General features: G+C 41.7%; 1 protein-coding gene across 1 annotated transcript in view; it reads left to right on the top strand.

Moving 5' to 3' along the window:
* Positions 1-25601, top strand: part of LOC140465935 (glycylpeptide N-tetradecanoyltransferase 1-like) — a 77398-nt gene that overhangs the window by 26270 nt on the left and 25527 nt on the right. Inside the window, exons 3-7 of the mRNA XM_072561917.1 lie at positions 11534-11678; positions 13476-13594; positions 15994-16085; positions 17139-17255; positions 23237-23407. Coding sequence (XP_072418018.1) covers positions 11534-11678; positions 13476-13594; positions 15994-16085; positions 17139-17255; positions 23237-23407 — 644 coding nt within the window. The remainder of the gene's footprint in view (positions 1-11533; positions 11679-13475; positions 13595-15993; positions 16086-17138; positions 17256-23236; positions 23408-25601) is intronic.

Genomic DNA, 25601 nt, shown 5'->3' with positions numbered 1-25601 from the left:
CCCTGCTGACCAGACATCCCAAGCTAACCGAGTTCCATTTGCCAGTATATGGCCAATATCCCTCTAAACCCTTCTTGTCTATATGCCCATCCAGATGCCTTTTAAATGTTGTAATTGCTTCTGTCTCTACCATCTACTCTGTCAACTCGTTCCATACATATACCATCCTCTGTGTGAAACAATGACCCCTCGGGCCCTTTTTTTAATCTTTCCCCCCTCAGCTGAAACATTTGCTGTCTTATTTTGAACTCTAGGAAGAAGACCTTGGCTATTTGCCCTATCCGTGCCCCTCGTGATTTTATAAGTTTCTATACAGTCACCCCTCAGCCTCTGATGCTCCAGGGGAAATAAGAAGACCCCAGCCTATTTAGTCTCTCCCAATAACTCAAACCCTCCAGTCCTGGCAACATTCTTGTAGATCTTGTCTGCACCCTTTCAAGTTTGACAACATTGTTCCTTTAAAAGGGTGACCAGAATTATGTGCAGTATTCTAAAAGTGGCCTCACCAGTGTCCTGTACAGCCGAAACATGATATCCCAACTCCTATACTCAGTGTTATGACCAATGAAAGCAAGCATGCCCAGCTCCTCCTCCTTCACCGTATCTACCTGCGACTCCACTTTCAATGAACTATGGACCTGCACCTCTAGGTCTCTTTTGTTCAGCAACACTCCACAGGGCCCTACCATTAACTGTATAGGTCCTGCCCTGGTTGGCCTTGCCAAAATGCAGCACCTTACATTTATCTAAATTAAATTCTGTCTTCATTGACCCATTTGATCATGGTCTCTTTATACTCAGAGATAACCTTCTTCACTGTCCACTACATCTCCCATTTTGACGTCATCTGCAAACTTACTCTCAATGCCTCCTTTATTTGCATCCAAATCATTTATGATATCCATGTTTAGTCATGTTTTGTGCTGACTCCAAATGTTGTTGCCAGATTCAAAGGGGTAATGACAGCAAACATTGACAGTTTTAGTTCAACAATATGGCTTCAAAATCCAGTCCGATGTCAGGATCTTTTAGCTGAATTTAATCATTTCCACGGTTACCTTATGAGGTGATTTTTAAACCGGCAGAAGTTGCAGTATAGTGTGAAATTTGACTTACAATTATTCTTTGTACAGAAACTTAGAGGGCAAGTCAAAATGGCACACACAAAAATGTATATAGTTAAAAATCACACAACCCCAGGTTATAGTCTAACAGGTTTAATTGGAAGCTCTAGTTTTCGGAACATCGCTTCTTCATCAGGTGGTTGTGGCGGACACAATTGTAAGACACAGAATTTATAGCAAAAGTTTACAGTGTGATGGAACTGAAATTATACTTTGAAAAATACCTTGATTGTTTGTTGAGTCTCTCATCTATTGGAATGACCACGCTAGTTTCACTTCTTTCATATGTAAACCACAAAACTTTTCTTTAAAAGTTACGTTCTCAGGTTAACTGTAACAATTAGTGTCAGCCAGATAAGATGTTGAAAGTGTTTGCCCCCTGTGTTCCCTGTCTGTGCCATAATGTTTAGACTGATTCTAATCTAAAAAGTGAGTTAACAGGGTCTTACATGGATTCATGTAGTTTTTGAGCAAAGTACAATGTAACTCTGCAAGTACAAATTCACCCCACAAATGTATATGTGTGTGTGTGTGTGTGTGTGTGTGTGTGTGTGTGTGTGTGTGTGTGTGTGTGTAAAGTGGTTAAGTCTGTGCGGATGCGTGTGGGAGTGTGTGTGTGTCAACATCTTACCTGGCTGACACCAATTGTTACAATTAACCTGAGAATGTAACTTGTAAAGAAAAGTTTTGAATCACTCAGCAAAACCTGAGAAGAAAATGCATGCAAAGGCATTTTTTAAAATGATAAGTTACTCCTTACAGAAGAAAAAGAAAACTTGATAAATCATTGTGGACCAAATTCTGATCTAGGGCAATTACAGGATACATTAAACATTTAAAGAAGTAGGAATTACTTCTAATTCTCTTCCAAAGTTAAAATTTTTGGAATAATACAAGAATTCTGATATGCACAAATTACAGTGTTGTAGCATTTCATTCTCCTTTCTATTAGTCCTATTAAACAAAAAATACTGGAAACATTCAGCAGTTTGGTAACATTTGTGGTCATTGCATTTTCAGTTTTTATTTTAGATCTCCAACACCCACATTTTCTGCTTCCCTGAACTTAAGCATTTGAATTTTGAACACAAAACGTTTATGATCAAATCAGATCCATTACTAGGAGCATAGCTCTGGAGGTGGTCATTTAAATGAAGTTCAGTAACATCAGTACTGCCCTTCCTAAGAACTTACCATACAGAAACAGGCTGAAGTTTTATTTAGGAGTGTGGTGCTATGTACAGTTGGGAAGTGGAAAGAATAAAAGAGGTGAATTTTCAAATACTTACAAAATACTTCTCATGGTTTGTTGCAATTCCAGTAAATATACAAGTAATCCCAGCTATTTCAAGTCCTGACAATCTGAATGGAATTCCAGTTGATCCCTTCAAATCACTCAATTCCATTTGGTATCCAGGGTATGTTATTAACGACACATTAATGATTAAGCTAAGTAGGCAAATAAATAAAACTGAGAGGAGTGGAGCAGAATGTGGAGACATTATAATAAACTCAGAAATGTGAAACAATGAGGAGAATTTTAACAGACGTATTGGGCAGGCATATCATAGACATAGAAGGTGCAGCATAGCAACAGGTCATTCAGCCCACTGAGTCCAAACTGACATTTATGAATCACACAAGCTTCTTCCCATTCTTCTCCTAACTCGTTATCAGCATTACCCTCTATTCCCTGCCCCTCAGCTGCTTGTTATCTTCCCCTTCAATGCACTTCTAACAATTTCTTCAACCACAACCTCTGGCAGTGAGTTCCACATTCTCACCATGCTTTGGGTGATGAAGTTTCTTCTGTGTTCCCTATTGGATTTCTCATTGATGTCCTCTGGTTATGCTTTTCCCACAAGAGAAGCATTCTCTCTGTTTTAGTCTATTAAAACATTTCAGAATCTTGAAGGCCTCTATTAAATCATCACTTCATATATTTTTCTCAAGAAGCAAAAAGACCCTGCCTTCCAATTCTTTGTTAATGTGTATACCCACACATTTCTGGCCTCACTTTTGGAAATCTACTCTATACCCTGTCCAGTGCCTCTATACCCTTTTTATAATACTATTACCACAACTACACACAGTCCTCTTAAATATGCTCTAACCAAGTTTCGAAGCAAATTTAGCTCAGCATCCCGAATTTACAGTAATATAACTGCAGAAATAAGGCTGAGAGCTTGGTTTGCTTTTTTACTGGTTTACCAACTTGTAGCACAACTTTCACTAATTAATGTATTTGTATTCTGAATCCATGTGTTTTTTTTTCCCCCACCTAGCCTTTCACGTTTCAAATAATAAATGTCCTCCCTATTCCACCTCACATGTATCTATGTTGAACTTCAATTGCCTCAGCATTGACTGGGATTGCGTGCAAATTTAAAAATTGTAGTTTTGATTTCAAAGTTGAAATCTTTAACCTAAATCATGAACAGCGGTGGTCCCAACATTAATCCTTATGAAACATCAGTTCCCAGATTCTGCCATGTTTAACCAGTATCCTTTACTCCTACTCTCTTTTTTGTCTTAAAGCCAGTTAGCAATTCAATTTGCCACTTGCCCCTACTTTAAATTCCCTGATCCTATTCATTAGTCTATTACGAGGCATCTGATGAAGGGCTTTTGCAAATCCAGATAAATCATACATACTGTGTTACCATTAACTACTCTTTCCGTTACTTCCTCAAACATTCAATTAAGTTAATTGAACAAGTTTTTGCCTTTTGAAATCCATGCTGATAATACAATATAATGTTTCTCATTTCTAAGTATCCTCTCTCTTCTCTGCAGAGTATGGATTCCATTATTTTTCTTATTGTTAATGTTAACCTGACTGGTCTAAAATTTCCTGGACGTGTTCTGTCTCCTTTCTTAAATACAGGAACTACATTAACTATTCATTATTCCTCAGTGCACATTTTAAAATCATTATTAAATATACATAATGATACATGGTTCCTTAATTCTTTCAAAATATGTAGATACAATCCATTTGGATTAGGGCTTTATCCTCTTTGAGCTTGATTAGTTTATTCTAAATGTTCAGAATTTAGGGGCCCGGCAGCTGAAGGCATGGTAGTTGCACCATTATTCTACTGCACTGTTGTTCTACAGCATTATCTGCTAATACTGTTGCCCATTTTATTTACCTCAGTTATGTTTTCAGCCCGGCAGAAGTGGGTGTTGCAGATGCTGGAGATTAGAGTCAAGATTAGAGTAGTGCTGGAAAAGCGCAGCAGGTCAGGCAGCATCCAAGGAGCAGGGAAATCAACGTTTCGGGCAAAGGCCCTTCATCAGGAATGTGGCTGGGAGCCGCGGGTGTGGAGAGATAAATGGGAGGGGCGTACGGCTGAAGAGAAGGTAGCTGAGAGCGTAATAGGTGGATGGAGGTCATGGTGAAGGTGATAGGTCGGAGAGGAAGGTGGAGCAGATAGTTGCTGAAAATGTGTTGCTGGAAAAGCGCAGCAGGTCAGGCAGCATCAAAGGAGCAGCAGAATCGACGTTTCGGGCAGGAGCCCTTCCTGAAGAAGGGCTCATGCCTGAAATGTCAATTCTCCTGCTCCTTAGATGCTGCCTGACCTGCTGCTCTTTTCCAGCAACACATTTCAGCTCTGATCTCCAGCATCTGCAGTCCTCACTTTCTCCTCTGAGTGGATAGGTGGAAAGGAAGATTGACAGGTGGGGCAGGTCATGAGGACGCTGCTGAGCTGGAAGGTTGGAACTGGGGTAAGGTGGGGGGAGGGGAAATGAAAAAACTGGTGAAGTCCACATTGATACCCTGGGGTAGAAGGGTCCAAAGGCGGAAGATGAGGCATTCTTCCTCCAGGCATCGGGTAGTGAGGGAGTGGCGATGGAGGAGGCCCAGGACCTGCATATCCTTGGCGGAATGGGAGGGGTGTTGAAATGTTCGGCCATGGGGAGGTGGGATTGATTGGTGCGGGTGTCCTGCAGATGTTCCCTGAAGCACTGTGCAAGATGGCGTCTGCTGTCCCCAATGTACAGGAGGCCGCATCGGGAGCAACGGATACAGTGAATGATATGTGTGGAGGTGCAGGTAAAACTTTGGATGTGGGACGGTCCTTTGGGGCCTTGGACGGAGGGGAGTGGGGGGATGGGAAGGGGGATGTGGATGTGTGGACGCAGGTTTTGCATTTCCTGCGGTGGTAGGGGAAGATGCCAGGAGGGGTAGGTGGGCTGATGGGGGTGCGTGGACCTGACCAGGCAGTCACGGAGGGAATGGTCTTTATGGAAAGCAGATAAGGATGGAGAGGAAGATATAATCCCTGATAGTGGAGTCCATTTGTAGGTGGCGGAAATGTCGGCAGATGATGTGGTTTATGCGGAGGTTAGTGCGATGGAAGCTGGGGACCGGGGGGTTCTGTTCTTGTTGCGGTTGGAAGTGTAAGGTTCAAGGGCGGAGGTGTGGGACGCTGATAAGATGTATTGGAGGGTATCTTCAACCACGTGAGAGGAGGAATTGCAGTCTTTAAAGAAGGAAGCCATCTGGTGTGTTCTGTGGTGGAACTGGTCCTCCTGGGAGCAAATGTGGCAGAGGTGGAGGAATTAGGAATATGAGATAGTATTTTTGCAGGAGGTAGGATGGGAGGATGTGTAATCCAGGTAGCTGTGGGAGTCAGGTTTGCAAAACAAAATGTCAGTGTTGAGTTGGTCATCATTGATGGAGATGGAGAGGTCCAGGAAGAGGAGGGAGGTGACAGAGATGGTCCAGGAGAACATAAGGTTGGGTGGAATGTGTTGGTGAAACGTTCAACCTCCTCAGAGCACGAGGTGGTGCCAATGCAGTCATTAATGTAGCGGAGGAAGAGATGGGGAGTGATGCCGGTGTAACTCTGGAAGATGGACTGTTCTGGACAGACGACAAAGAGACAGACATAGCTGGGGCCCATGCGGGTGCCTATGGCTACCCCTTTTATCTGGAGGAAATGGGAGGATTTGAAGGAGAAATTGTTGAGTGTGAGGACTAGTTCAGCCAAACGAATAAGAGTGTCAGTGGAAGCGTACTGGTGGGGACGTTAGGAGAGGAAGAAACGGAGGGCTTGGAACCCTGGTCATGGCAGATGGAGGTGTAGAGGGATCGGATGTCCATGGTGAAGATGAGGCGTTGGGGATCGGGGAAACCGAAGTCTTGGAGGAGGTGGAGGGTGGTGTCCTCAACGTACACGGGGAGTTCCTGAACTGGGAGGATAGGACAGTATCGAGGTAGGTGGAGATGAATTTGGGGCAGGAGGAGGCTGAGACGATGGGTCAGCCAGGACAATCAGGCTTGTGGATCTTGAGTAGGAGGTAGAATCAGGTGGTGCGGGGTTCCTGGACTATGAGGTTGGAAGCTGTAGGTGAGAGATCCCCCAAAGTAATGAGGTTGTGTATAGTCTGGGAGATGATGGTTTGGTGATGGGGGGTGAGGTCTTGGTCGGGGGTGGGGGGTGGGGGGTGGGGGGATAGGACTCAAGATCACCTTTCACTAATGGGCGGCACAGTGGCACTGTGGTTAGCACTGCTGCCTCACAGCGCCTGAGACCTGGGTTCAATTCCCGCCTCAGGCGACTGACTATGTGGAGTTTGCACGTTCTCCCCTTGTCTGCGTGGGTTTCCTCTGGGTGCTCCGGTTTCCTCCCACAGTCCAAAAATGTGCAGGTCAGGTGAATTGGCCATGCTAAATTGCCCGTAGTGTTAGGTTAGGGGTATGGGTGGGTTGCGCTTCGGCGGGTCGGTGTGGACTTGTTGGGCCGAAGGGCCTGTTTCCACACTGTAATGTAATGTAATCTAATCTGAAATCCTGGTTTCCTTCATACTTCTGTAGTGGTACCAGGGGCTGGGGGACTTCAGTTATTTGGAGAGACTAACAAAGTGAGGTTCTCCAAGGAGAGGAAGTTAATGAAAGATTTAATAGAGATGTTCAAAATCGTGAAGGGATTTGTTTGAATGAATAATTAGACTGTCAGAAGGTCAGTAAATGAAGGATGTAGATCGATGGTAATTGGCAATATAAACAAGTGACAGACTCAAAAACAGCAATGGACAATTGTCTAGAATGCATCACGTGACAGTAGTGGATGTAGAGGGGCTAGTAACTTTCAACAAATACTTGAACGGGGACAGTTTTCAGCACTATGGGAAAGAGCAGGAAAGTGGAATTGTAGTCGAAGATTTGGCATGATCCTATTGCTGGAGAATCAACCACCAAATGCCCTCCTCCTACGTCTTGTGTTCTTTTGCTATGAACAAACACCCTGGGACCCAACAAGCTCTGATGCTTTTTAATTCCACAATTCTATAAACCAAGTTGTAGTTTCATTAAAAACAGTGCCCTTTACAATTCTACTCAGATCCTTTATCCTTCTTGTCATTTGTCTCCTTACAATGAACAACAACTTGCATTTAACTAGAGCTTATAATGTAGAAGTGCTTTACAAAGCATAAATTTTTAAAAAAGATTTGTGGAACAAAAAATGACATTTCGACTTGATTAAAAGATTGGTCAACTGTACGTTATAAGGATACTCCTTAGAGAGAGATGGGGAGCAGTGGTTTAAGAAGAGATCTCCACAGCATTAAATACAGAAACCTGTTGATAAGACCTTGGAGTAAAAAGAGTGGAAAATGTAAGGTGGTCCTTGAATTACAAGTGGTTTCACAGATAGGGAGAGACAAAACCCTGTGAAGACTTAGATGTGATCATTTTCACTAACTGACATTATGCACTTAACTGCACTCTATTGAATATGTGCTTATTTTTCAAGTTCCAGTGGTTTACATTGTAAAACTGTCCCTCTGATTTACCCTATCTATTGTATTCTGTAATTTCTTTGTGTCTTAGAGCCCATATTGTGTGCTCCGATCCTGGTGTCAGGCTTGAATACATGTCCTACTATCTCAGAAGCAAGTGTGCCACCTATTGAAACAAAGCAATACTCTATTAAGTACAATGACTCTTTGAATAAGGAAGGCATATACCATGCTGATATATTCATTTAGGACAGCATGAAATGTCACATCGTCTGTACAGTATGTATTTTGAGCAGTCCTTTTTCTGTCTTTACAATTTAATGATTAAAAATATCTTTGTCTGCTCTCACTTGCTGCTCTGAAATCTCCTTCGTGTTGTCATACCTATCAGTTTTTCCAGCCTAAACTCTCCTCTCCATATTTACAATGGATACTGTCCCACGAAACCTGTGACACACCCTCCCACCCGCACTGGCATTGCAGAGGTCAAAGCATGCTTGAAATATTTAGCACAGAAAGAGTTTTATGTTTCAGGTCGATGAATTTTAGTCAGAACTAAATGCGCCTGAACTGTTAACCCTTTTTCCTAATCCACAGATTCTGCCAGACTCTGAACATTTACAGCATTTCCTATTCTTTATTTCAGATTTCCAGGAGCCACAGTACTTTGCTTTTGTAAATGATACTGCAGTGCTTCCACTGTCTCCTATTCATTATTCTTCCTGTAAGGAAATTCCTACACTCCAACCAACTCGACTTTTCCACTTCTTACACTGTGTCTTATTTAGCTGGGTGGCATGTCAAGTTACAAGATGAAATATAAATAAGGACAACTTACTTCTCTAATGCAGGGACTAAATAACACTTGCGCTTGTTTTTCTAATTATTTCACCACTCTTTACTTCACCTGAAAATTAAACTTGGTTTGCACATGCAAAGTAACAGATGATTGACTATTTTTTAAAGTAACTTTAGCTCTTGTTTTAAATTATAAATACTTAGTTGATGCATGGAGCACCTGGCATACAGGACATTGCGTTTTAACTTAGATTTCCATCATGGTACATTCCCTGATATCTTTCTCACTATACCCAAGACAGCTCCACTGGAGCAAACCCTGAAATCTCCCACCTCATTGTTAAGCGGGGTAAAGCAGGCACATTGCACTCAGCACATGTGGCGGGGCCTTGGGGAGAAGGATGATGCCCTTACCTTGAAGAATTGCAGTTGAAGAGTGTGGGAGGGAATTTTGTCGTGATGTGCATCCTAATCTGTTTGCACAAAAGCCTTCGAGTAACTGTCTGAGAGTTTTATTCCTTTTCCCCATACAGTTTAACTATAACCTTGTATTACATTTTGAAAAAGATAAGGCTTTAGTTATTTTAGAATTGAACTCTTATCAGGATATTTTCAGTGTTATCATTATAGTCATACTAGAAAGTTTGAAATGCAAGTCTGAATCATTGATAGAAGTGTTAACAATTGTATCTTTGACCTTTCGGAAGCTGTGGTTTTCCATATTTTTGTCAGTTATTAACTTGCATCTGACATCTGGGCAGGAGCTGCTAGTAACAGAATGCCAGCCTTGCATTTTGAAAAGGTTATTGATTGTCTCTTATCAACTGTTAAAGTCGAGCGTACTTCCTTTGTCTAGAAACCTCTTCAGTACTCGATGGGTGAGACTGGGAGGAATACGTTTGAGAGCTTCTCATTATCAGCGATTTCTAGCTATTCTCGTGAAATTTCTTATAAATCGCTTGTATATTAGGGTCCACATCTTGGGGGCAAGCAGCCAGTAAACCAATAGCACCCAGTAAACCTATCAGCTCGTGTGTAGACAAACCATTTTGGTCAGTGTGGACACACAGTGATGATCTCATGGCGGTATCACCATAATGCACAGCAAGTACGTTGGCTGTCGATTGGTCAATGTTCAGAAACCATTATTAAATTCACTGTTTACTGTTACACCATCACTAGCTCTGAGAGACCCATGGTGTAGGAATCTGCTGAACCAGGACCATTGTAATATACATTTCTTGTTGGAATGTCACATGTAGAGAGTTTCTTTTTGTTTATTCTTTCATGGCAAGTAAGCATCACCTGATCAGGTCAGTGTTTGTTGTCCATCCAAAATTGCCCTAGCAAGCCATTCAGTTGAAGGACAGTTTGGAGTTAACCATGTTTCTATGGGTGTGGAATCACATGTTGGCCACACAGGGCGAGGACAGTGGATTTCCTTCTCTAAAGGACATTAATGAAGCTGATGTTTTTTATGGCAGTGATAATAGTTTGTACCATTATTGAGCTTTCACTTTCAGGTTTATTAGTTGAACTTAAATGCCACCAGCTGCCAAGGTAGCTAGCACTCTGGAGTCTTTTGCATATTCCATCTTACAAGTATGTTCTTCTGCCAGTGCCACTATGGGAAGAAAACGTTCACAGGAATGTTCTTCAACTTGGTTTTGTTACACATACTACTGCTCTCTCACCCATAAACAAGGATTTGACATTCCATTGAATTTTACAAATGTCTTTTAACATCGTCCTGACTGGTACTATCACTAACTCGTTCAGTTCCGGCTTATTGCAGGATGGTATATAACAAGTTGGTACTGAACCAGACAACCATCTAACCAACTCTAAAACCCAAATCTCCTGTTCTTTTTTCAAATATTACCCACTTTTCATTTTAAATCTGTCTGCATTAACTATCCTGTAGGCAGCTCATGCCATGTGTTTCCTATGCTGCATAAACTAGTTGCATTCAATTTGTGTCCACCCAAGCCCACGTTTTTAAACTTGACCTCAGTTCCTCCAGTTCTGTAGTTTGTGACAGTCTTGAAAATTTTTGTGATGTGGAAAGCAGATCAGCAAACCTTGGGAATGAGGGTAATATTATCACAGATTTGAATTTTTATCCAGTTTCTGACCATTTTTTAGCTGTTTAAACACCTAGTTACAGAACTAAATGTCTGACAAGTTGTAGTACTGAGCTGAGAACTGCTGGACAGAGCCTTCACAGATATAGAACATAGAACAGTACAGCACAGAATAGGCCCTTCAGCCCACGATGTTGTGCCAACCACTGATCCTCATGTAAGCACCCTCAAATTTCTGTGACCATATGCACGTCCAGTAGTCTCTTAAGTGTCCCCAATTACCTCGCTTCCACAACTGCTGCTGGCAACGCATTCCATGCTCTCAACTCTCTGTGTAAAGAACCCGCCTCTAACATCCCCTCTATACTTTCCTCCAACCAGCTTAAAACTATGACCCTTCATTAGTCATTTCTGCCCTGGGAAATAGTCTCTGGCTATCAACTCTATCTCTGCCTCTCATTATCTTGTATACCTCAATTAGGTCCCCTCTCCTCCTCCTCTTCTCCAATGAAAAAAGTCCGAGCTCAGTCAACCTCTCCTCATAAGATAAGCCCTCCAGTCCAGGTCGCATCCTGGTAAACCTCCTCTGAACCCTCTCCAAAGCATCCATATACGCCAAGCAAATTGCTAACATCTGGAAAGTAGTTTGAATTCTGGTGATGGCGGGCAAGGAAGGACTAAATCTGAAGTGGTATAGTTTGAAAAGAATGTTTTGTAGAATAGTGAGAAGATTCAGATATTCACTTCTTCCTTTTTATGCTCTATACCTTTCAGGTTAATTCTTTGCCTGCCGAGAAGTTGCAGGAGATCCAGAAGGCCATTGAGCTTTTTTCTGTTGCCCAGGGTCCAGCAAAGAGCATGGAGGAAGCTACCAAAAGGAGTTACCAGTTCTGGGACACCCAGCCAGTGCCAAAACTTGGTAGGTACCTGTAATACAGAAAGCTTTTTAGAGGAAGTATTATGCCTGAACAGGTAGAATGCAACATGGCCAGAATATTTTCCGTATCCCCTGAAGGAATATTGCTGGCAATGCTGAAACCCATTTTAGTGTTGGCGGAACTCTTCTGTTGATAGAAATTTAACACCCCTTTTTCCTTCCTCCAATGCATCGCTCCTATATATCACCCTTCGTAAACCTCAATTCATTCAAAGCTATGCTCTCCTCTTCTTAACTCTCAGAATATCCCATTCACCCAACATCCTTATGCTCACTGATCTACATTTGCTCTCATTCTAGTAATGCCTTGAATTTAAAAATTTTTATCTTTTTGATTTGAAGTGTCTCCATCCTTATTTCCATAACCTCCTGCAGTTTTACAACCTCTGATGTCACTGCTCCAGTTTCTGCCTTTTTGCCCATTCCCAATTATCATTCCCCTTTGTCATCAGCTGCCAAAATCCTAAACTCTGGCATTGTCTGTCTAAATATCTCTGCCTCATCACACCTCTTGCTTCTCCTTTAAGATATTTCTTAAAACCTACCTTTTTGATATAGCTGTTGCTCCCCTGACCTATTATGTGACCAGCCACCATCAAAGACTGTGCTCATTTCAAATCGATTACCTTCAATAAATCCTTATTATCTCTGTTAGATGGCTATACTGTTATTATTTTTTTTGCAATACCGAGGATCTTGCATCCATAAGAGTGCGCCTGTAGCATTATCTCCTCACCTATTCTTTACTTGTTAAAATTGGCAGAAGAAGCTAGCTGAGTAGCTCTTTCAAGAGCTGGTGCAGGTACAATTGGCCATATAGTCTCACTCTGTACTACAAAATCCTATGATTCTATAAGCTTGTTGGTCTCTCCAGCGTTGGCAATGTCTGAAACAGTCAGAAATATCATTAGGGAGCACGAGTGATGGGGAAATCTACAATTCTTTTCCCCACAAAAAGTATAAAAATGCTGCTTTATTGGAAATATTTAAGACTCTGGCTGTAATTGAACAGTAATCTTCAGCAGCAATGTTAGTTTTGGAAAAGGAATGCAAAGTTGTCAGAGGATTATAGGCTGGGTGAAGTTATCTTTATTCCCTGATTCATTCCCTGAACAAGGTCTTCATTACAGTCACACCATCTCCATCTTAAACTTCATTGCAGCATCTTGTGGATTCATGTTATATGAGAGAAAGTATTCACGAGTGGAGTTCACCTTTCTTGCAAACCTTTTGCCCATCAAAGTGACTGCGGCAGTCTGGTTCATTCCCTGTGATAGTGATCCTACCTGCTTACCCCATCCTTTGTTTTGGTCATCAGGTCTAGATTCAATGACTTTTCCCCAAACTTACCAATAACCAATCTGTAGAGTTTTCTTTTACACAGATGACTGTTGAAGCTGGGTTGTTCAATATATTCAAGGATGAAATATGCAGATTTTAATCAGTAAGGGAATCGAGGGTTATGGTGAAACAGCAAGAAAGTAGAGTTGAGGCGTATCAGATCACCATGATATCATTAAATGGCAAAGCAGATTAGAATGGCCTACTTCTGGTCCTACATTTTATTGTCTTATGTAACAACAACTTGTTAAATTCTTGTTATATTCTCTATGACTAATGTAGGGTAACATGCTGATCTGTCTGTAACCTGTGCAGATGGCTTTATCCAATAACTGGAATAGTAAGGGAGCCTGTGTCCAAAAGAGAGATTGTGTTCACACTGTCTTGCAGTTTAGATTCTTCTTGGAGGATGAAGTGAACTCTCTTCTTGTTTTGCAGGTGAAGTAGTGACAGTTCATGGCCCAATTGAGCCAGACAAGGATAATATTCGTCAAGAACCCTACAGCCTACCGCAGGGATTTCTATGGGATGCCCTGGATCTTGGGAATGCTGAAGTGGTAAGTCATTTTTGAATGAGTGCGTAATGTTTGCTCCAGAAAGTCTGTTCTTGATGGCCAAAATATCCAGATTGAATGGGCTAGTTATCTTCTAAGTACTAAGAGGAAAGGCATGCTGCACTCTGGTTAAACAATCTCTTCCCCTCTGGAACAGGGATCCAATCCATCCCAGATTTTATCCCCCACTAACTACCAGTTCTAAAAATTATGTAGAGTTTGCACAGTGTGATCTGGTCCTGAGGGCCAAGTTCCACAGTATAAAACTGTACTAAATGCAGTTCCAACTTCCCAATCCCGCTCAGACCATGGAATATTGGTGTAAGAACTAGGAATAACATGTCACTATTGGAAGAGGGCATTGTTGTATGATTGACACTGAGTTGTAGTGCTTGGATAGAGAAGGGAGAGATTATAGTCTGCAACAACATTGTAGCTGACCTGGATGTTTTTGATGCTAATACTAGGTGCATGATGTGGAATGGGTTCCAGTCATCAGATTTACATAATTTATCTCGGCAAAGGGAAGATTTGATGGTAGAAAGGGTGGTATGGGGCAAAGTAATCCAGTAAATTGGTGGATGGTGTACTCTTGTGCTACAGGATATTGGTTGGGCTTGAGTTCAAAGCTGTGAATAGTCTATGTCATGTCTTCTGGGGAATTCCTTGATTATTCTGGATGGGAGTTCTGATCCCTGATAAAGCTCTTAGGTGCAATAGGCTTCCTTCCAGCTGGCCTGGGAACTCAGAGTCTCGAACAAAGCCGCTGATTTGTAAATACGAAAAAATCTGGTCATAAATCCTAAATTGAATTTATTGTTGTCGCATGTACCGAGATTCAATGAAAAATGTTGTTTTGAATGCTATACAGGCAGATTGTACATACAATATGTAGCAGGGTAGCATAACAGAGTGCAGAATACAGTGTTACAGCTGCAGAGAAGGTGCAGAAAGAGAGAGATCAGAATTAATATTTGAGAAGTCCTTTCAAAAGTCTGATCATAGCAGGGAAGAAGCTGTTCTTGAATCTGCTCGTATATTTATTCAAACTTTTATGTCTTCTGCCAGATGGAAAAGGGTGGTAGAGAGTATAAGCGATATTAACAATCACATAATCATCTGCAGAACCTGATCCAAAAACAAGAAGTTCAGGAAATGTTCAACAGGTCAAGCAGCAATTTACACCTTACTATTCCCGGACCTGCTGAGTGTTGCCAGGGTTTTCTGTTTTTGTTTCAGATTTCTAGGATCTGCAGTATTTTACTCTTAAGTAATTTTGACTTGTGCAGTATTGAAAACAAGTGAATTACGTATGAATTAATACCCCACTGGCTGTCTGCTTGTAAGAGGATCAAGAATTTATCGCGAGTACGTTGCATGGCTTTCATGGAGCGTTAGTTTAAAACAGACACTGTTTCAGCATGTGTTACTAAAAAGCTTTTTGCGATGTCAGCAACATGTGAGTTAAAGTTACAAGTCGTGTCTCAGTAAAACATTCTGTGTACATGCAACTTGATTTATTTGACTATAAAACACTGATAGGATGCACTGTGTCAAGCTAGGATGTTCTACTAAGGCTGATAGCTCAGCTGATCATAAGGTTTTCTCCCGAAGCTGTACACTGACACTGAGTTGTAGTGCTTGGATAGAGAAGGGAGAGATTATAGTCTGCAACAACATTGTAGCTGACCTGGATGTTTTTGATGCTAATACTAGGTGCATGATGTGGAATGGGTTCCAGTCATCAGATTTACATAATTTATCTCGGCAAAGGGAAGATTTGATGGTAGAAAGGGTGGTATGGGGCAAGGTAATCCAGTAAATTGGTGGATGGTGTACTCTTGTGCTACAGGATATTGGTTGGGCTTGAGTTCATAGCTGTGAATAGTCTATGTCATGTCTTCTGGGGAATTCCTTGATTATTCTGGATGGTATTCTCCATGTAGGGAGCGGGATTTAGTGCACCAGGATCTGTTCCAAAAGGATTCCAACTGCACTGTGCTGACACACAATTTGGCATGACCAACTTAATTCCTTACACTCAACTCTGTTTGGTATAATTAAGCAATGTAAGAGGTCATTCTAACAAGTAAGTTTACTTTTCAATAGCATGAATATGGTTTTTATTCAAGGGTTTAAATTGTGAGGTTATTCACCAACTGTTCCTGATAGGATTTGTTGTACATGTTCCTATCTCCTTACTTGACACAGAGTATAAAGTGCTATTGTATTTAGGAGTGTTCACACACAACATGGCACTACATGTGAGAAGATGCAACTAAACTGTGTTGAATTTTATTTCAAATTTCATTTCTAATGTTGGGGGTGCTCCCCCATGATATACAGTGCAACGTTCTGCTACAACCCTAAGATAAGTAACCTGTCTGTGCTTTAACACACAGTTGAAGGAACTGTATACACTGCTGAATGAGAACTATGTGGAGGATGATGACAACATGTTTAGATTTGATTATTCGCCTGAGTTTTTACTGTGGTAAGTAGAGTAACTGGTTACATAGCTGGATTTATAAATTTACTTTCAACTGCAAGAAAATCTGTCCTAGTTCTAACTCTAATTCAGGCTGTATTTGACCTGGATGTGTTTACATTCTTGGATCAAGTGACGGTATTTTCTAAAATCTATTATCATCACGACCAGACGTAAAATACAGCTATCTCTGCGCAACCAATAACGTGCTCTCAAAATAATTATTGAACTATAATGTGAGGGAGATGGGATTTCAATTAGCGCCATAATCCTCGCTATGTCTGAAGGAGATGGGGTACTGTACAGTCTGTGGGTTATGGGTTAGTACAGTGTGCAATTTGTACCAGTTATACGTTGCTCCCTTTCCTTTATTAATTGGAAATTAAGGACCCCTTCGTATACCTCATATAAAATTACCTCCTTTTAAATGTGAAATGTTTAGAAATTGAAAAACTTGTACAAAAGAGGTTTAACAATTGTGATTGTTTTATAAATGCTATTTAATTGACCTTTCTATCAAAGTTGCTTCCCTACAATCTGAACAAGTTCGCAGAAAATTTGAATTCTTCTCCAGTACAAGATAGATGAATATATCATAGATACTGCATTATGGAATGATAAACAAACGCTTTGAATATATGCTAATCTAGAACAGGAGTCATGTTAAGGTCACTGTCACTAGTTGGTTCAATATGCTTTGTTAAAATGAACTTGCTAATAAATGTGCATTTGGTACTGGTTTAACAGCAACTGATCTGTTGAAGGCAGAAGCTTAATTCCAATAATAAGGAGAACTCTGTACATCCAGTTGCACTTGAAGCCTCACTTTTGTTGGATTCCAAGAATAACTGTAAAAAATGTGGGCAGTGCTAGGCTGCTTTCTTGGAGTCTCCATTGGGTGCAGTACTGACCAGCTCAGTGAAGTAAAATGAACAGCTGTAAAGCTATCTTTTAGGTATCAGAAGAAGTGTGCTGTCAATCAATGCACATCTGCTTTCAGGGTACATAGTTTCCTTCATGACAAATTGAACTAAATATATCATTGTTTGTTTTCTCTAGGGCACTGCGTCCCCCTGGCTGGTTACTTCAGTGGCACTGTGGTGTACGAGTCGTCTCCAATAAGAAACTAGTGGGTTTCATCAGTGCCATTCCAGCTAATATTCAGATTTATGACCAGTACGTAAAATCGTAATTGATTTTTTAGATTAGCTTCTTTCTCAATCTCCATCTCTTCCTTTGATATTGCATCTTCTTCTTTGCAAGTGTTTGTGGAGATCTGAAGACAGTCTGTGCCAGCCTGACACTGGTGAGGAAATAGAGTTTATGCCAGTGACTTGTCTTGGTCTTCCTTGTTTTAGTTAGAGGAAGTTGTGCTCATCCAAGATAATAACAAGGTAGCGTATCATCAAGCGCTGATGATGAGGTAGAGCTACATGTTATCAGCATACCCAGGAAACTGACGCCTTTTTTTGGATGATGTTGCCAAGGGTTAAATGAGAATTGAGTGGAGGCCTAGTATAGATTCATTGGAGATTTCAGAGATACCTGTGACAGCAAGAAGAGAAGCCATTCTGGAGGATCTCTGCCTCCTGTACTAACATGAGTTAACTCAACAAACACAAACTCAACATGGGCGGCACGGTGGCACAGTGGTTAGCACTGCTGCCTCACAGCGCCAGAGACCCGGGTTCAATTCCCGCCTCAGGCGACTGACTGTGTGGAGTTTGCACATTCTCCCCGTGTCTGCGTGGGTTTCCTCCGGGTGCTCCGGTTTCCTCCCACACTCCAAAGATGTGCAGGTCAGGTGAATTGGCCATACTAAATTGCCCGTAGGGTAGATGTAGGGGTATGGGTGGGTTGCGCTTCGGCGGGGCGGTGTGGACTTGTTGGGCCGAAGGGCCTGTTTCCACACTGTAATTAATCTAATCTAATTAATCTAATCTAATCTAATATACATCTGCTTCCTGAGTCTCAACTAACAAAGACATGCCAAACACTTTCTATTTAAGAATGAGAATAATACAGTTTCAACAATCCTAATACCTGCTTGTGGTATTACGATGAATTCTGGTGATGGACTTTGTTTAGTCATTACACATGGTGAAAAATAGCCAGAATGTATTCCTACAATTGTTCTGTCTCTTTAGTCGCCATTGTTTTTCTGTGATTACAGGCGAAACTAGTAACTTTCACTCCTGCCAATTCATTCCTCAGCAGTAAATTTACTCCATGCACAGGTAACTTCATGACTATCCTGACTACAACTCATCCAGGCAACAAGCCATACAGGCTGTCATTGAACTTTCTGGAGTGAAAACTAAAACCTTTTCCAGCAAGAGAACTTGATTAGCCCCTGTACTCCTTAGAATAGTACAGGATCTGTTCCAAAAGGATTCCAACTACACTGTGCTGACACACAATTTGGCATGACCAACTTAATTCCTTACACTCAACTCTGCTTGGCATAATTAAGCAATGTAAGAGGTCATTATAAGAAGTAGGCTTGGATGCTTCATTTGTAGAGAATGGGGTTGTCTTCCCTTTAGACAAAACCCTTCATATCTCTCATCTATCCAGATACTACTTCTGCACTTACAATAGTGTTTACTTCCAGTCTCTTGCTTAGTTAAAGCCACAATCTGAGTCATGGTAAGTTTCCTTTTCAGGTTCATTGTTATAGGTTTCCCTTACAGGTTCCAAAGTTTTCGAACAAGTAGGTCCCATCTTGTTACAACAGAAACGTCTCTGTTTCCATTTTCACCACCACCAGTACATTCTCTGATCTGAGTAGACAATCTTGGAACATTCCCAGCTATTCATTCTTTTACTTGCATCCTTTCACTCTCTCATATTCTATCCCTTTTGAGTTTATAAGGGTGATGGAAAAAAGATTTAGTTTTATGGATAATTGTCAGCTATTATCGCTTTCGTCCTCAGCAGAACTTCTTATGACTGAAGGTAATGAATTTTTAGAATCTTCTAAGGGTTTCATGCATGGTTTCAGCCTCCTAATCCTCAAATCCACCTGTGAAAATTACTTTGCTTGACCCTTTCTAATTGAATGTAGGTTTGCCCCAGACTGTTCGGGCACAATATAGTTTTTCAACAGCATCATAATCCTGAAAACCCTCCTGTGACAGTGAAGTATGAATTGTTCTTGTTCAACTTGTTCCACACGAGCAACGCAAGTCCTCTTTTGGTCATTTTATTTGTCTCGCCATTTCCCCAAATAACATGAAGAATGTTTCCACATCATGTTCCTCAAATTCTAACAAGGTCTTGCAAACTTAAACATTTCTTTACTGGACTCCAAATAATGACATACATTTTCCATGCCAGAATCTGGATCAGTGTCTGATGTCTCCAACTTCAGTGACATTGTTTTGTGCTTCTATTCATGTTCCTATGCTTTGTCATCTCTTTGCAATTCTAATTCTAATTTTCTAATTTTGATTTCCTGTCTTATTCTATTTTCATTCCATTATCCTTTTCCACCATCTCTAGTTTCTTTGGTTTCTCCTTCTGCTCAAGCCATCGGAACCAGAACTGAAAGGGATGGAATGGTTCAGTATTTTTGCCATACTGGTAATCAAGGGACCCATGTTTGAATCCCACCGTGGTAAATGCTGGAATTTGAATTCAGTAAAAATCTTGAACTAAAAGATCCAGTGAAGATCATGAAGCCTCTGCTGATTGTCAGAAAGCCCATCTGATTCACTAATGTCATTTAGGGAAGGAAACAGCTGGTCTTTTATACATGTGACTTGAGATCCACAGCAAGGTGGATGACCCTTAAGGTGGTTGACCCTTAACTGCTCTTCAGAATTGCCAAGCAAGCAACTCAGTTGCATCAATCTCTAGAAAGTCTCAAAAAGTAATGAAACTGGCATTGACCAAGGAAACGACAATGGTAAAAACCACCCTCTTGATCTTCAAATTCCTCCTTAATAATATGAGGGAGAGAAAAAGATGCTTGACATTGTCCTCACCAGTCTGCCTGCAGCACATACATTTGTCTGTAATAGTACCTGTAAGAGTGACTGCTGTACGATGCTTGTGGAGACAAAGACCCACACTCACATTGAGAAAAGCCTTTTTCATATTGTATGACACTATCACCACACTAAATTGGGATAGACTTCAAACCGATCTAGCAACTCAAGACTGTGTATCCACAAGATGACATGTACCATCATCAGCAACAGAATTGTGCTCCATTATAATTATCACCCACCTGGTTTGGCAAACCCATTATTCTAATCCATCAAGCTAGGGAATCAACCCTGGTGCAATGAAGTGTGCAGGAGGACGTGCCAGAAGCAACACCCGACATACCAAAATGAGGTGTCAACCTGGTGAAGCTACAAAACAGGACATACTTGCGTTACCAAATAGTAGTAAGCGATAAATGTATATAATTTGATTTGATTTTTTTATTGTCACATGTACCTAAGTACAATGAAAACTGTTGCGTGCAGCAAGTAGATCATAACATACAAGGACATGCAGATTATAAAGTGATTGAGTAACGTGAGGCATACAAAGTTATGGCTGAGCAAATGATGTATGAAAAGCAAGATCAACATTAGATTTAAAATTTGAGAGGTCCATTCAGCAGTCTAATAACAGCGGGATGAAGCTGACCTTGAACCTGTTTAAGCTTGTTTGTTTAAGCTTTCATATCTTCTGCCTGACAGAAGCAGTTAGCAGAGAGTATAACAGGGGTGGGAGGGGTCGTTAATGTTGTTGGCTGCTTTTCTGCAGTAACGAGATATATAGATAGAGTCAATGGATGGGAGGTTGGCTTGCAAGATGGACTGTGCTATGTTCACAACTTTCCATAGTTTCTTACGGCCCTGGGCAGACCGGTTACCATACCAAGCCATGTTGCATCCAGATATAGATCACCATAGAAAGCATTCTGAAAGTTGGTGAGGGTCCTTATGGACATGCCAAATTTCTTTAGTCTCCTGAGAAAGAAGAGGCATTGTTGTGCCTTCTTGACCATCACATCAACGTGGACGGTCCAGGACAGATTGTTGGTTGTCATCCCTCCTAGGAACTTGATGCTGTCGTCCATCTCTACCTCCGCTCCACTGATGTATATAGAGCTGTGTCTCACCCCACCCCTTGCTTCCTGAGGTCAATGATCAGCTGTTTAGCTTTGAGGGATAGATTGTTATCTTTGCACCATGTCATCAAGCACTCTATCGCCTTCCTGTATTCTGTCTTGTCTTTTAGACCTCAGTTGACAGAAAATGCAGGCCAGGTTTCTGAACTTAACAAGAATTAGTTTTTGTTACAACTAAATACATTATTTTCTAGCTCTACATAAGATAACTATGAACCACTGATATATAACTGTACCAGTTAAAAGTTTAAACCCCTTATAAGTCTCCCCCTACACACAGACACAGAGACACACACACACACTCAGACATGTGCTTTCTCAGAGCCACAAAAAACACATAGTGTCATAGGAATGGGGAAAGGCAGTTCAATTGCTCCTGTCCATAGGACTGTTTACAGCTGAGTTGAGAAATTTCTCCTCCTCCTCCTCAGTCCAAAACAGCCTGAAATGTATCCTGGCCTACTTTGTTCAGGATGCCCCAGTTAGAGGGAACATCCAGCTGCAGAGAGTCTGCCCAGCCCTGTCCAGATTTTATACCTTTCAGTGAGCTCCCCTCTTATTCTCCTAAAGCCCAGTCAACTCAATCTGTTGTTATCTGACAAGCCTGCCATTCCAGGAATCAGTCTGATAAACCTTCACTGCATTCTTTCTATTTCCCTGGGTAAGGCAATCAAAGCTGCACACAGTAATCCAGTCGTCATACTCACCAAGGCCCTGTACAGCTCCTTAAAATTTATTCCTATGTTGTGGGCATCACTGGCTTGACACGGATTTATTAAGTCATGAGTGTGGTGCTGGAAAAGCACAGCCAGTCAGGCAGCATCCGAGGAGCAGGCAAATCAATGTTTCGGGCATAAGCTCTTCTTCAGGAATGAGGCTTATGCCCGAAACTTCAATGCTCCTGCTTCTTGGGTGCTGCCTGACCCGCTGTGCTTTTCCAGCACACTCTCGACTCTGATCTCTAGCATCTGCAGTCCTCACTTTCTCCTACATATTTATTAAGCATCTCAATTGCTCAGAAGGCAGTTATGAATCAACTGCATTGAGGTGGAAGTCACATGTAGGCCAGACCAAGTAAGGATGACAGATTTCCTGCCATAAAGGACATCTGTGAACTGGGTGGTTTTTATCTTACTATCTGTGGTGGTTGCATGGTCGCCATTAACCTAGTATTGTATTTCACCTGTTTCATCATCTTCCATGGATTTGCATGTCTCCAGAAAGTCATTCTGGGTTCTAGATTACTGGTCTCATGACACTGTCACCATATCCTTCCTTTGCATTAGTTTCAGCACATTTGTCTTCATGACGGTTGTTGTGGGTATGTTCGCCAAGTTGGGAAGTTGGTTTGCAGATGTTTTGTCCCCTCTCTAAGTGACATCCTCAGTGCTATGGAGCCTCCTGTGAAGCACTTGTTGTACTGTGTTGGTTGGAATTTATTAGAATTTGTTGGAATTTGTCCTCATCCTCCAGAACTTGTTCCTCTCTAACTTTGCTTTCTCCTCACCTAGATTAGAAAATAATTCCTGTGCATATTTCCAAGTTTCAACTTTGATCTTCTTCGACCCTGTTTTCTTTTCCCATCCTTAGCTGTGAAACATTAGGTCACTTCAGCCTCATTCTCTTGAAATCTCCTTTTGTTTCTTTTTCTACCTTTCTCCAAACCTGAAAAATGTGATTTTAAAGAATAGAAAGAGTTGGCAGGAGGAAAGGGACTGTATATCAGGCATTGATAGGGTGTGGGTGTATGTGTGTGCCAGGTGATGAATTTTGGTTCCAGCAGATGGTGTGACAGCTCGTAGGTGCATACTGGGCAGTGGGGATGGACATGCCAGACGGTGAGGATGGGTTTGGGGTGTCGGACAGACTGAGAGGATATGTCGAGCCTTGGGGCTGTCACTCGGTGAGAGTGAGGGGGAGAAGTCTCTAACACTGATGCTACAGGACCTGCTGCTTTTCTTTAATTTTCAATGTTTATTTAGTTTATATTGCTAAAATTTAAGTTCTTGTTTTGTTTTCCTGGCAGTCTGAAGAAGATGGTGGAGATTAATTTTCTGTGTGTGCATAAGAAGTTGCGCTCCAAACGTGTGGCACCAGTCTTGATCCGTGAGATCACGAGGAGAGTCAACCTCGAAGGCAGCTACCAGGCTGTGTACACAGCAGGGGTGGTACTGCCGAAACCTGTAGGAACTTGCAGGTAAGATCCATCCTAATGAATGATAAATTTTAATTTTTAAAAAAATTTAATAGATTTTTCATAGGATCCCAACAGTTTGGAAACAGGCTATTCGGCCCAACAAATCCACACTGACCTCCGAAGAATAATCCACCCAGACCCATTCCCCTGCCATATTACTCTACATTTACCCCTGACTAATGCACCTAACCGACACATACCTGAACACTATGGGCAATTTAGCAAGGCCATTTCATCTAGCCTGCACATCTTTGGATTGTGGGAGGAAACCCACGCAGACACGGGGAGAATGTGCACACTCCACAAAGACAGCCGCGTGAGGCTGGAATCGAACCCAGGTCTCTGGCACTGTGAGGCAGCAGTGCTAACCACAGTGTTCTGTAATCCTCTGGCCTCCAGGTGTAGCTCCCTGCCGAAGGAATATTGATTGATTGATAGTCCTTGATATCAAGGCAGCATTTGACCAAGTATAACATCAAGGAGCCCTAGCAAAACTGGAATCAGGGAGTAAACTCTTTGTGGGTTGGAGCCATACCTGGTAAACAGGAAGATGATTGTGGTTATTGAAGGGCAGTCATCTCAGCTCAAGGGCACCTCTGCAGGAGTTCCTCAGGGTAGTGACCTAGGCCCAACCATTTTCAGATGCTCCATCAATGACCTCCCCTGCACGATAAGGTCAGAAGTGGGGATGTTTGCTGATCATTGCACAATGTTCAGCACCATTTGCAACTAACCCCTCAGATACTGAAGCAGTCTGTGTTCGCATACAACAAGATCTGGGTAATATCCAGGCTTGGGCTGACAAATAGCAAGTAACATTTCACACCACACAAATGGCAAACAATGGCTATCATACATAAGAGATCATCTAACCTCTTTGTCTTGGCATTCAATGGTGTTACCATCACTGAATCCCTCACTAACATAGAGTCATAGTCATAGAGTCATTGAATGAAATGGCATGGAAATAGGCCTCTTCAGCCCAAACTGGTCCATGCTGGTCATGGTGCCCACTCACATTTGATCCATATCCCTCTAAACCCTTCCCATCCCTGTCCCTATCCAAATGTTTTTAAATGTTGCAATTGTACCTGCCTCAACCACTTTCTCTGGCAGCCCATTCCATAGATGCACCACTCTCTACGTGAAGAAGTTACCCCTCAGGTCCTTAAATCTTTTACCATTCAACTTAAACCTATGCCCTCTAGTTTTCAATTTACCATCCCTGGGAAAAAGAGTATCTGCATTAATCCTGTCTATGTCCCTCATGATTTTATGCACCTTAATAAAGTCACCCCTCAATCTTCTACATTCCGAGGAATAATGTCCTATCCTGGCCAACCTCTCCTTATTACTTAGGCCTAGTAATTCTGGAAACAGCCTCGTAAATCTTCTTTGGATTCTTTCCATTTTAAATATGTCTTCCCTAAAACAAGGTGACCAAAACTGTACACAATACTCCAAGAACAGCCTCACCAATGACTTATACAGCTGTAACATAACATAGTTCCTATACTCAGAGCTTTGACCAATGAAGGCCAGCATGTTAAGTGCCTTCTTCACCACCCTGTTTACCTGTGACGCTGCTTTCAGTGAACTATATATTTGTATTCTGAGGTCCCTCTGTTCCACAGTACTCCTCAGGACCTTACTATTTACTATAGAAGTCCTACCTTGGTTTGACTTCCCAAAGTGCAACACCTCACACTTCTCTGTTTTGAATTGTATTTGCTAATCCTCAGCCCACCTGATCAAGATCCCTCTGTAATTTCTGATCGCCTTCCTCACTATCAACGATACCTCTTAATTTTGATTCATCTGCAAACTTACTAATCATGCCTTATACATTCATATCCAGAGAAAGTGTGTTGCTGGAAAAGCACAGCAGCATCCGAGGAGCAGAGGATTTGACATTTCGGGCATAAGTCCTTCATCAGGGCTTCCTGATGAAGGGCTTATGCTCAAAACATTGATTCTCCTGCTCCTCGGGTGCTACCTGACCTCCTGTCGTTTTCCAGCACCACACTCTTGACTCTGATCTCCAGCAACTGCAGTCTTTACTTTCTCCCATTTATGTAAATAACAAAGGTCCCAGCACCAACTCCTGTGTCATGCCACTAGTCACAGGCCTCCAGTCTGAGAAACAACCTTCAAGCATCACTCTCTGCTTCCTATCATCGAGCCAATTTTGAAT

This window comes from Chiloscyllium punctatum, chromosome 42 (genome assembly GCF_047496795.1).
Source record: "Chiloscyllium punctatum isolate Juve2018m chromosome 42, sChiPun1.3, whole genome shotgun sequence".
Taxonomy (NCBI): Eukaryota; Metazoa; Chordata; class Chondrichthyes; order Orectolobiformes; family Hemiscylliidae; genus Chiloscyllium; species Chiloscyllium punctatum.
This window is presented reverse-complemented; position numbering and strand designations above follow the sequence as displayed.